The sequence below is a fragment of the Lepus europaeus genome, chromosome 4 (assembly GCF_033115175.1).
Source record: "Lepus europaeus isolate LE1 chromosome 4, mLepTim1.pri, whole genome shotgun sequence".
Lineage (NCBI taxonomy): Eukaryota > Metazoa > Chordata > Mammalia > Lagomorpha > Leporidae > Lepus > Lepus europaeus.
Genome location: NC_084830.1, coordinates 87,939,650 through 87,952,839, shown reverse-complemented (window position 1 = coordinate 87,952,839; position 13,190 = coordinate 87,939,650). Strand labels below are relative to the sequence as shown.

General features: G+C 42.2%; 2 protein-coding genes across 8 annotated transcripts in view; one reads left to right on the top strand and one right to left on the bottom strand.

The window, feature by feature from the left end:
- Positions 1-12,048, bottom strand: part of TMEM68 (transmembrane protein 68) — a 40,848-nt gene extending 28,800 nt beyond the window's left edge. For 2 of the 6 annotated variants that reach the window (XM_062188487.1, XM_062188492.1), the window contains exons 1-3: positions 11,900-12,048; positions 2,175-2,223; positions 1,269-1,662 (exon numbers count right to left, since the gene is read on the bottom strand). In XM_062188487.1, coding sequence (XP_062044471.1) covers positions 1,269-1,593 — 325 coding nt within the window. In that variant the 5' untranslated portion in view covers positions 1,594-1,662; positions 2,175-2,223; positions 11,900-12,048. Of the gene's footprint in view, positions 1-1,268; positions 1,663-2,174; positions 2,224-7,078; positions 7,302-11,573; positions 11,747-11,899 lie in introns of those variants that run through there. The other 4 variants (XM_062188489.1, XM_062188491.1, XM_062188488.1 and 1 more) reach the window with 4 other exon arrangements.
- Positions 12,049-12,131: 83 nt separating this feature from the next.
- The window catches only part of TGS1 (trimethylguanosine synthase 1), a 47,843-nt gene continuing 46,784 nt past the window's right edge, over positions 12,132-13,190 (top strand). For both annotated transcript variants that reach the window (XM_062188486.1, XM_062188485.1), the window contains exon 1: positions 12,132-12,369. In XM_062188486.1, the coding sequence (XP_062044470.1) occupies positions 12,266-12,369 (104 nt within the window). In that variant the 5' untranslated portion in view covers positions 12,132-12,265. The remainder of the gene's footprint in view (positions 12,370-13,190) is intronic.

The window sequence follows — 13,190 nt, the reverse complement described above, 5'->3', positions numbered from 1 at the left end:
CCCTTGCACCCATATAGGAGACCAGGAGGAAGCACCTGGCTCCTGTCTTCGGATCGGCGCAGTGCCGACCGTGGCAGCCATTTCGGGAGTGAACCCAACGGAAGGAAGACCTTTCTCTCTTTCTCTCTCTCTCACTGTCTAACTCTGTCAAATTAAAAAAAAAAAAAAAAATGACCTAAATGAAAGATCTCTGTGAGTGAGATCCCAGTGGAAAGAACGGGCCATCAAAGAAGGAAGTAGCTTACTCTGAAGGGGAGGAGAGAACTTCCACTTTGATTATGGCTTTGTCTAAATAAGGCTGGAGTTTGTGAACTCAAGAGGCTTCCATAGCCTTGGCAGCTCATGACAAGTGCCTCGGTTGATTACTGACATCATAAATAAGAGTATCAATTGTTAAATCAACAACAGGAGTCACTGTGCACTTACTCCCCATGTAGGATCTCTGTCCTTAATGTGTTGTACTATGCGAATTAACGGTAAAACTAGTATTCAAATAGTACTTTATACTTTGTGTGTCTGCGTGTGTGCAATCTGTTGAAATCTTTACTTAGTATATACTAAGTTGATCTTCTGTTTATAAAGATAATTAAAAATGAATCTTAATGAAGAATGGGATGGGAGAGGGAGCAGGAGATGGGATAGTTTGCAGGTGGAGGGTGGTTATGGGGGGAAAAGAACACTATAGTCCAAAAGTTGTACTTTGGAAATTTATATTTATTAAATAAAAATTTTCTAAATGAAAAAAAATCAATGTGCTTGGGAAAAAATCATCTTAAGGAAGACACACATGGGCTGGCATTGTGGTGAAATGGGTTAAGCTGCTGCCATCAATGCCAGCATCCCATATGGGCACTGGTTTCAGCAGCTCCACTTCTAATCCAGCACCCTGTTAATTAACCTGGGGAAGCAGCAGAAAATGGCCCAAGTACTTGGGCCCCTACATCCACGTGGTAGACCTGAAAGAAGCTCCTGGCTCCTGGCTTTCGCCTTTTCCAGCCCTGGCCATTACAGCCATTTGGGAAGTGAACCAGCAGGTGGAAGATCTTTGTCTATCTCCATTTCTCCTTCTCTCTGTATGTAACTCTTTCAAATAAATAAAATAAATCTATAAAAAAAGACACACATGTATTCACAATGCATGCAAAAAGATAATGAATCACTTGAATTATCATTTTCACTATCTTCTCAGTCAGTAAAATGGAATGGAAATCCTTTCAGTGCTACCCACATGAGAAGCAACACACAGAGATCAAAGTGTACTTGCTTACCATGCCAAACTGCTGCATGTCCATCCCACAGGGTCGCCACCGTTTTCCTTGCACCATCCCACAAATTATGAGAATAGGCTTCTTTTAACACATTCTTCCTCTTATAAATGTGCAAGAAAATAATGGTAAGGTAGAGAAGAAAGATTGTAAAGTATGGAAGTATCAAAAGTATTAGTGGCGTAAAAACCCACAAGAGATAATTTGCAAAATTCAAGTAGTCCTCCAATTGTTCCACACCAAACCATTCTTCAAGGATGTGAATCAGACAAGTCATAAAGGGCACAGAATCCTGTCCTGCACCACAGGTTTGATTTTTATCAGTCATTTTTCTTTAGGTGAAAATGACAAATTCAGTCTCTTTCTTCATTGCCATAGCAGATTTTTAATTTTGGCACTATAAGGGAAAAATAATTCGGTGTTAGTCTCTTTAAAGTTGAATGTTTTTAGTCTACATAAATACTACTCAGAACTATTTCTTAATTTTTGTTAGTGATTAACTTTGTTGCAAATTTAAATGTGAAAATTACAAGGTTTCATCTGTTCCCTCAGGCAGTATGTTGAGTTTAGCTTTTGAAGTTAACTTGCAAGGTATACTTGAGAGAAGAAAATAAAGCTGATGAGAAATGAACTTTCAAGCCGATCTTAATAACAGTTCTTCACAAAAGAAACCATCAACATCTGGTCAATAAAAGTAAGCCTGATTCTTTTAGGAAAGGATAGCATACATTTTTGAATATTATTTTGTACAGAAATTTACTTAAAGCTGTCTGATCTTTTGATTTTATACAAAGAACTTTATTAGTACTGCTTTTATCTTACAGTCATTAAAATTTTAGTTAAGTGACTAAAAATACTGCCATACAATCATTTTATGAACTCACTCTCTAAAACAGTCATTTGACTTACCAGAAATCAGATAAATATCTTGTCACAAGCTTCAATGTATGTATATACTCTGGAAAACACAGTAAATAAATGAGATAAATACATGATTAAAGGGAAAAATAATCATCAATACTTAAAGTTGGAACTTCCATAAACTGCAAGTGATATTTGACAAATATAACAGCCCTATATTAACAAAGCACAATTAATAATCATACTAATGCTACCATTGACTAGTGAAGACAACAATTTAGTGTCACTATATAAAGGTCCACCTAAAGATTTTAACAGAGGTATAAAAAGTTTTGCTTCCTCAGAGAAAAAATATGAAGTTACAATGTACAATTAACTGGCCTTCCTTTTTAAATTTTTTTATTTATTTATTTTCATTTTATTTGAGAGACAACGAGGCAGACATTCCATCCTCTGGTTCACTCCTCAAATGCCTGCAATAGCCTGGGCTGGGCCAGTCCAAAGTGAGCAGCCTAGAACTCCATCTGGTTCTCTCATGTTAGTGGCTGAGACTCAAGTATTCGAGTCATCATCTGCTGCCTCCCAGGAGGTACACTAGCAGGAAGCTGGATCAGAAGTAGGGGAACTGGGACTTTAACCAAGCTCTCCAACAAGGGATACAGGTGGTCCATGCATCTGTTCTGGTTGCTTTGTTTTTTGATTACAGTTTCCTACTGGGAAAAGCTCTTTATTTTAAAAAGCATTACATTTTGCTGTGTTGCCATCTAGATGACCAAACTTTAATAATTTTGCCAGGTAACATAATGGTCAAGCAGGATATTTGATGATGCAGTTATACTAGCCCTATGATCATAATTTCCCACAGAGGATTTTCTTCTTCCAATCATACTTTCCTGGTTCTTGTACTATTATTAGAGATATTTTATTATTATTCCATGTTACATAATCTTAATGAAAATTATCTCAATTACTTCATGGATAAGGTAGAAAATAAATAAATAAAAGAAAGCGAAGGAGAGGCCAGTACTGTGGCGCAGCGGGTTAAAGCCCTGGCCTGAAGCGCCGGCATCCCATCTGGGCGCTGGTTCCAGTCCCAGCTGTTCCTCTTCCGATCCAGCTCTCTGCTATGCCCTAGGAAAGCAGCAGAAGATGGCCCAAGTCCTTGGACCTCTGTACCTGCGTGGGAGACCCGGAAGAAGCTCCTGGCTCCTGGCTTCGGATCAGCTCAGTTCTGGCATTGTAGCCATCTGGGGAGTGAACCAGCAGATGGAAGACCTCTCTCTCTGTCTTCTACCTCTCTCTGTAACTCTGTCTTTCAAATAAAATAAATCTTAAAAAAAAAAAAAAAAAAAGCGAAGGAGACAGAGAAAGAGACATACACACAAGAGCAATTCTTCATTGTCTTTCTGCCAAGATTATCTTGCTAACCAGCTTATTAGAAGGGCATGTACTCTGACCTGTTCCTCCAGGGATGGAGAATTTAGTATAATTTCCTTGTAACCAAAAGCATTTATTTGTGGGAAATCTAGGCCGCTATAGTAATAGAAAATGTACATAGTACACACTTAGCCCCTATCCTGGGCCTGTCTTATTTACATCAAATTTTAGTCAATCCATCTAAAAGTCAAATCATGGGGCCAGTGCTGTGGCGTAGTGGGTAAAGTGGCCGCCTGCAATGCCAGCATCCCATATGGGTGCCAGTTTGAGTCCCGGCTGCTCCTCTTTCAATCCAGCTCTCTGCTATGGCCTGGGAAAGCAGTAGAAGGTAACCTAAGTCCTTGGGCCCCTGCACCCACATGGGAGACCTGGAAAAAGCTCCTGGCTCTGGATCGGTGCAGTTGCGGACATTGCAGCCATTGGGGAGTGAACCAGCAGATGGAAGACTTCTCTCTCTGCCTATCCTTCTCTCTCTGTGTAACTCTGACTTTCAAGTAAAATAAATAAATCTTTAAATAAATAAAAGTCAAATCACTACAGATATAATTTACCAGTGTTTGATCACCTAGAATGCAACACAGCAAAATATAATACTTTTTAAAATAAAGAGCTTTTCCCAGTAGGAAAGCTATAATTTTTTAAAAAAATATAGAATAACGTATTGATGATGTGGAGATACTAGAATCTTCATACTGCTCATGGGATCGTAAAATGGTGTGGCCACTTGGCCACTGTAGAAATTAGTTTGGCAGTTTCTCAAAAAGCTAAATATGAGTTACCATATGACAGAAATTTTAGTCCTGGACATACAAACATATTTCAAAAAGTTCATGGAAAAATAGAACTAAGGGGGTCAGTGTTATAGCGTACAAGGTAAAGCTGCCACCTGCACACCAGCATTCCATATGGGTGCTGGGAGTCCTGGTTGCTCCACTTCAAATCCAGCTCCCTTCCAATGTGCCTGGGAAAGCAGCAGCAGATGGCCCAACCAGATATGAAAAAACAGCCAGATATGAAAAGCCACTTAGCATATGATTCTGGTTATATTAAATACCAAAACAGTCCAAACCACAGAGACAGGTTGCCAGGGTTGGGGAGGGGAGAATGAACAGTGACTGCTATCAGAAACAATGAAATATTCTGAAGTTACACAGTAAGAATGGCTGCACAACCTTGCAAATATGCAAGCTGGACATTTTAAACTGATGAATGCTTTGGTGAATTTTATCTCAATAGAAAAGAACTTAAAATATTATCAATAAATTATAAAATATAAGATAACTTTATAATATGTGTGTTAAAAGGAGCTTTTCTTAGCACCAATCAACATTTTGATGTTCTGACCCTTACTGGTTAATACAACTGCCCATAACATCTAGTCTCATTTCCCATTTTTAATAGTATTACAAAATGTTCTGATTTTAAACCTTCCCTCACAAGATCTAGTAGTCCTCTAACAAAGCAACAGGCAAGAACCTCTTCATAAATGGTCATTCCACCTTGGTTTGGATTTAAACTTTTCTAGAACAGAAAACTCAAAAAGGTTTCTAGCATATCTCCAAAACCAATCAGTGAAGCACTAAAAAGGTCTTCCTTATATTTACCTCACCCTAACTCTGTGCTGCAGACTCTCTTCCATTAGCCAACCTCTGAAAGCTTCAGAACAGCTAACAGGAGCCACGACATCCCCTAATCAGATCCTTTAATTATTTCAACCTCTCCTTAGACTTTCACCACTCAGGTCATTCTCTGTACCAGACTCCAGCTAACTGCTATTGAGAGGACCATGTCAGGAACCCCCTGTGCCTCACTTTGCTAAGATCTATAAAATTGGAATAATGAAAATTTCTACTCCAAGGGTTACTCTAATTAAAATGACTAATCGGTGCAAGGAACTTAGAAAAATGACATGTAATAGGTGCTACATGTTTGCTGTCGCTACTCTTAAAAGAATCAAAGATCTCTGTGGCTTTTAACGTAGCTCTATTTCATGTTCTGTTAAAAACATAGGACTATTTATTTACTACATCTCCATAATCTCTACTTCAACAAAGGTTTTTTGAACCCAGCAAAGATTCAGCCTGTTTCAAGAATGGCTTAAGAGCCAAGCTGCAAGTACCAGAATACTGGTTTTACAGTCTTTTGTTTTGTTTTGTTTAATACAATTTCATGCATTTAATATATACAAATTTGGGAACATGGTAATTCTTTCCCTGCCTCCACCCATATTCCCACTTTTTTCTTCTTCCCTCTTCCCTTCCCAGTCTTATTTTTTACAGATATCAATTTTCAGTTAATTAACCCTACACTATGTAGAGAGTTCAAGCAAATTATACCTCTTTGTGTCTCAATTTTGTCTTCAGAAAATAGAGATAATAATTCATTTGATAAAGACCAATTTCACCCCAGGTACCCTACTATGTACCAAGTACTTTCACAGCAAAAAATAAAGCAAATTCTATAGTTTCAAGCAGCTTACAATCTAGAGAAAGATATATAACAAAGAATTAGTAAATATATACTAGGCCAGATGACGACAGGTGCTGTGGAGAAAAACAGCAGCATAAGAGAACATGAAGTTGTACCGAAGCAGAGGAGGAGGTGTGGGGAGGCAGTGCTGTTATGTAGGGTGGTCTGGAAAGGCCCCTCTAGAAGGGGTATCTGAGCAGATCTCTGAGAAAGAAGTCAGAGAATCATGTGGATAGCTGGTGGAAGAGAATTCCTGACTAAATGAATAGCAAGTACAAAAAAGGTGTACTTGTTTGGTATAAGGAACAACAAGGAAGCCAAGTGGAACAGCAAGCAATAAGGAGAGCAGTCAGAAATGGGCATAGAGGGGTTGGCATTGTGGCACTGGCATCTCACATGGGCACCAGTTCGAGTCCCAGCTGCTCTGCTTCTGATCTAGCTCCCTGCTAATGTAGGATCTCTCTCTCTCTCTACATCTCTTCTCTCTCTGTATAACTCTGCCTTTCAAATAAATAAATATATCTTTTAAAACAAATTTAAAAATTTTTAAAAGATAGCATAATGGAGCCTTGTGTGTCAGCTTTGATCTAAGTGAGTGCTTTGACCAGATGGGCAAGATTGTCTGATCTGAATTTTAAGTGACTGCTATGTTGATCAAATACCAGGCACGTGGCTCAGTTCAACACTTCTGACAGCTCCATCACATGATGCAGTACCTGGGATCAAGCCTTGGCTTTCAATCCAGCTTCCTGTGAATGTAACAACAAACCAGGAGATAATGGCCCAAGTACTTGGGTCCCTCACACCCACATGGGAGACACAGACTGATTTCCTGGCTGCTGGCTTCGGCCTGGTTCAGTCCTGGTGTAGCAAACATTTGGGAAATGGATCCAGTGGATGGAAACTATTTCTCTCTCCCCACTGTCTCTCTGTCACTCTGCCTTTCAAATCAATAAAACAAACTTAAACAAATAAACACTGTAGAGGGAGAAAAGTGGAAATTACTGAAGTGACTGACACGAGGAATGAAAGCAGCATGTACACACGTGATAGAGTGAAGGCAATAAGAGACGGTCCATATCAAGGATACATTTTGAAGATAAAGCCAACAGGATTTGCTGAAGAATGGATACAGGATGTGAGTCAGAAAGAAGTCTGAGAATCCACTTGTTTTTGTTTTTGTTGTTTTGGCAATCTTGTTTGTGTTCTGGAAGGCTCTGCCACTCACTGTGTGACATAGACAAGTTATTTCTGCTTCAGTTTCATCACCTGTAAATGAACAGAATATCAACACCTGCCTGATAAGACTACTGTAAAGATTGCATGTTTACAAAGCTTAGCTAGCTTTTAGTAGATCCTTCTGTATAAGCACTAACCAAGTACTACTATCATTATCAGTATTATTATAGCTAGTTATTGGAATTATAGGAAGAACAGATTTGGGGGTTGGATGAGTATCAAGAATTCAATTTTGAAAACATTAAGTCTAAGATGTCCAAGTAAAGATGTTAAATATGCAGCTGGACACACCCAAGATTAGCAGGAAGGTCGGGGTAGAGATACAAATCTGGGAACTGGCAGCACAAAGACAGTAAACTAAAGAAGGTCCCTCTAGAGAGTGAATCTATAAGCTTTAGAGTTGAAATAACAACAAATAGCTAGCATCTTCCTTCTACAGGGGCATCCTGAAAGTCAAAGTAACAAGTGCTTCAAGAAGGAGTGGTCACTATGTTTTAAATACTACTGAGAGGGGCTGGCGCCATCTGCAGTGCCATCATCCCAAATGGACACCAGTACGTGTACCAGCTGCTCCACATCTGATCCAGTTCCCTGCTAATGCGTCTAGGAGAGCAGTGCAGGATGGCTCAGGTCCTTGGGCCCCTATACCCATGTGGGAAATCTGGAATAAGCTCCTGGCTCCTGGCTTTGGCCTGACCCAGCCCGGCCACTGTGGCCATTTGAGGAGTGAACCAGCAGATAGATCGATGTATCAATCAATCAATCAATCAATATCTCTCTCTAATTCTTTCAAATAAATAAATAAATCTCTTTAAAAATAAATAAATAAATACTCCTGAGAAGTCAAGTAAGATAAGGAATAACTGGTCACTGGATTTCATAACACAGAGGATGCTGGCAAACCCTGACAAGAGCTATTTTGATATAATGAGATCAAAGTAAAGTTTAGGAAAGAATGGAAGAGAATGAATTAGAAACAACAATTACAGCAAATCTTTCAGAGGTGCCCTACTGCATAAAGGAGCAAAGAAGGATGTGGGTATCCAGAAAGGGACATAGGTCAGTAGTTCATTACTGCTGTTGCTTTCAGATGAAAGAAAATATAGGAATTTTTAATGGCAATGATGCTGCACCAATGGGAGAGTGAGAAATGTGCAATATAGAAAAGATCATTGTTAGAGGGCATGTCCTTCACTAGGACATAGGGCACAGGACACAGTGTACAAGAAAGTGAACAGCCCTGAGAACTACTACATTGTGTTACTCATTTACATATTCCACAGGTATTTTCTGAGTAAGGAGACTTGACCAGACAGAAAACAAAAGACAGTAATCTGACAAAACATCCGTAAAGCACTTACATAATCCCTGCTACATAGGAGGCACAGAACAAACCTTGGCTAAAAATAGACCTCAACTGCTTCACTCAAATCTCTGACAAAAATGTGGTCCAAGATGATGTCCTAAAAGCTGCCACTGCTGTACTATCACAGGGGTTTGAAAGAGGTGCTCTGGAGTTGATATTTATTTTTTTAAACTGGCACTTTAATTCTTTTAATGTTTGTTTATTTTGATCTACTTGAAAGGCAGAGCAACAGTGAGAGTGAGGGAGACAGATCTTCCAGCCTCTGATTTACTCTTCAAGTGCCTACAAGTTGTGGCTGTGCCAGGTCAAAAATTAGGATTCAAGAACTCCAAGGGGGTTTCCCACATGGGTGGCAGGGTACCAAGTACTTGGGCCATCCCCTGCTGCATCCCAGGAACTATTAGCAGGAAGCTGGATGGGAAGTGGAGGAGCTAGGACTTGAACCAGCTCTCCGTTATGGGACACAGGCATCCCAAGTGGTGATAGCTCAACCTACTGCACCACAACTCCTCCCACTAAAATATTTATTTTTGATAATATGAAAAATAGGTCTTTAAAAATGAGTGCAGTGCCTGGGATTAAATTCCACCCCTGCCTTTTTTTTTTTTTTTTAAGATTTATTTATTTGAAAGGCACAGTTACAGAGAGGCAGAGAGAGACAGAGGTCTTCCATCTCTTGGTTCACTCCCCAGATGGCCGCAACAGCTGGAGCTGCACCAATCCAAAGCCAGGAGCCAGGAGCTTCTTGCAGATCTCTCACATAGGTACAGGGTCCCAAGGACCTGAGCCATCTTCTACTGCTTTCCCAGGCCATAGCAGATAGTTGGATTGGAAGCGGAGGAGCTGGGACTTGAACCAGCACCCAAATTGGATGCTGGCACTGAAGGCGACAGTTTTACCTGCTACGCCGCAGCATCAGCCCCACCCCTGCTTCTGACCCAGCCTCCTGCTAATGCATACCCTGTGAGGGTGCAGATGATGCTCAAGTACTTGGGTCCCTGGCCCCCGATATGGGGGACCAAGACTGAGTTCCAGGCTCCTGATTTGATCAGGCTCAGCACTGGCTGTTACAGACATTTCAGGAGTGAACCAGAGGGTATAAGATCTCTATCTCTCTGTTGCTCTACATTTGAAATCAATAAAAATAAATAAACTCTAAAACAGAAGGTAAAGGGTCAATCCTTGTGCGGACAGTAAATTAAGCCTCCGCTTGGGAAGCCCATTACCCCCATAATGGAGTTCCTGGGATGGAGTCTTGCCTCTACTTCTGACCTAACTTCCCGCTAATGTGACCAGTAGGCAGCAAATGATGGATCATGGAATGTGACCAGTAGGCAGCAAATAATGGATCATGGACTTGAGTCCTTGCCATGTAAGTCCTGGCTCCTTTTAGCCTGACCCAGCCATGGCTGTTGTAGGCATTTGGGGAATGACCAGCAGATGAAACATTTTTCTCTCTATTGCTCTTTCAAATAAATAAGTATTTTTAAAAAAAACTCAATGAGTGCAACCTGTTAATCTGCAGAAAACAAAAGTTAAACATAGAATGCCAAGAGTACTTACCCCAAATTACTAAATTAATTCAATGAAAAACCAAGAGTCACAATTAAACTCCTGTTTTCCCACATCCTAGCCTGGCTTTTACTCTATTTTAATGAATATACATGTGTGTGTGTGTCCATCTTTGTCCCTCTCTGTGGACAGAAAGGCTAAAGTGTTAGGATTGCAATTTCTGTCTTCTGTCTACTTCTACCTGGCTGTTCAGTGCCCACTCCCCCCCTCTCAATTTACCATAGGATATTTTCTCATTCTTTACTTTTAGTATGTGAGCTGCACTGAGAATATTCTGAAAACGCTATTTAAAGAAATGCCACAGACAAATTAATTTTTTTTCTTTTTTCATATTTAAAATTTAATCAGAGCCTGGCATTCAGTTTTAGCAAATAAACAGTCTTACTTCACATCATCAATAAAGCTGCAGTTTATCTAATATTTCGGTCTAGATAGCTGGCAAACCCAATCTTTCTAATCTTTAAAATAAACCTTTTTTATTTCAAGCTTCAAACTTAAGATACTAACAATTACCTTTCAAGATTTTCCTTTTTAAGTTCCCAAATGCCCTTCAACCTCCAGCTAAATTCTTCCACTCTATTTGATCTCCGCTGTTCTACCCTCAATTTCTTATCCTAGCCACTCAGCCCCGCAATGGTGCCCATCTCTAGACAACACATGTGTGAACTCTGTAGTACGTTTATCTTCTCAAATAACCAACATCAGCAGGTTTCAGACCTCAAAGTAGGGCGGCACTAAGGAATAAGCATTTCATTTGAAAAATCAATTTGTTCCCACTGACTCGTAAACGCCACCCAAACACTAGTGACCACTCTAAATGTCTGGATTTTACCTCAGTTTACACATAGTTCTCCAGAAGGACCAATACCATTTCGGGCATAACTAGCACCAACTATATCCTATCTTGCTTCTTTGAGGACACTGCCTAGGTAGCCCCACGGAATATCACACGCCAAGTGCTGATTTTCCCAATTCTGCAGTGATGCTCCAGTTTCCCCCACCCTATTTATGTGCACAGATACTCTTCTTATTAGACAATTAGCAGCTTGAAGGCAGAGACCTGTTTTACAGACTGCACACCCCAGGCACCACGCAGCGCCAGACGCCTGGCAGGTCTGTAACGACTCCAACTATTAATAGCACAACGGAAGTGCTTGACATACATTGTTTCATTGAGTGCTGCCCGCATCCCCATGAAGTTACTATCAACCATCCCCATTTCACAGATGACCAAGGCGAGGCTCAGGAAGGTGCCTGCCAGGTCACACACGGAGTCAAGGGTTCAGTAGAGACCACGACTGCAAGCCTGAGCTGTCCGGACGCGGAGCCTCTCGCCCACTACCCACACGACCTTCTCACCGTACCCTCGGATCACCACAAGCTTCCCTTTCTCTTTTAAACACAGAGGCCTCCAGTGAGGATGGACACACCTTGCCCGTCAGCTAAGCTCAGAAGAAACCCGCGGAACGCAAAGTTTCAGAGTGCCCAGGGACATGCCGGGCGGAGAGAACTGGCTCGTTCGCACCCGGGCAGGACCTCCCCTCACAGCCGGAAGCCCAGCCTGCTGGTCCGCGGGCCGGGGGACGCCCGCGGCAGGCCGCACGCGCGGCCCTCGCGGCTCCCAGCCTCATGAGACCGACGTGCCGCGGGCGGCAGGAGCGCGGGGAAGCCACGACGGGGACCGACGCACCTCGGATGGGAGTCCGTAAGGGCAGCTCGCCTTCCCCCTCCAGCGGCAGCAGGAGCTCTTCACCAGGTCAGCTGCCCAAGGAGGCGGACAGATCTGCGCGGCAGGTTTCGCAAGGGTAACCTGCGGGGGAAGCAACCAAGCGGCGGCTGCAGTCCGGACCGGTTTGGATGTGACACCGCCCGCCGTCCCGCCCCTTCCTGCAGCCGCTCGGAGCCACTTCCGGTAGCGGAGCCTTAACTGTGCCCGGCGCGAGCGGCTCCGGGCCCGTTCGTAACCTCGCAGCCTCCAGAACGCCGGCGGGGTCTCCTTTCGGTCTCCAGTGAGCAAGGAGCCGAGCCTCGCTCGGGCCGCCTGTGAGGTTGCAAGATGTGCTGCGAGAAGTGGAGCCGCGTGGCCGAAATGTTTCTGTTCCTTGAAGACCGGGAGGAGGAGTTTAAGATCCTTTGCGTCTGCTCCAGGGCGTTTGTGGAGTAAGTGGAAGCGCGCGTGTTTTCTTCCTAAGCCGCGAGTTCCCGAACCCCGGTGCGGCTGATCCGGAAGCCTGCCGGGCGGCCGGATCCTTGGGCCAAGTGATGCTTAAGGAAAACAGAAGCCCGTGCTGCCATTCGTGTCCAGTGGGAAATCAAATGTGCATTGTAGGTTCTTAGAGAAGTATACTGGGGCAGGCCGTGTGTGTCAGTTCGTGTTTACTGAGGAGCGTGCAAGACTCGGGGGAAAGCGAGGTGTAAAGTGAAAGGTCTCCTGGCAATGCTGTCGTGAGCTGGTTTGGATTCGCATCTCAAAACCTGAACCTGCGTTCGCGCACTAACGCACGTAATTAGAATTTCCAACATTTTGGCTAAAAGACTTTCCTATGTTTGTATCCGTTTTGACGCATCTTTATTTTGGGGAAATGTTTGTTTCAGGTAGGGAATACAGCCAACTAGAAAACTAGATTGCTGTTTTCTTTATAGTCAGTGTGTGAGTTAAACCACTTGAATTTTCTTTTCGTGTCTAAAACAGGTATACTTTGATCTCACGCGCTGCTTGTTAAAATCTTTGTAGAAATGAATTTTATGTGACTTAAAATAACCTAATGTGTCAGAATGTAAGCTGGAAGGACTTCTTTTTCATCCTGTGTTTTCGCAGAGTAATCTGGAAATGAACCGTAAAAGAAATTAAGCACCATGTTTAATTTCATGTGCAAGTATTGTCAGATATGCATAGAATTGTACATTCAGCCAATGCTTTTAGTGCCTCTGTGTATAGAGTACGCTGGTGGGCACTGGCAGACCACATGGAACCTTTCTCT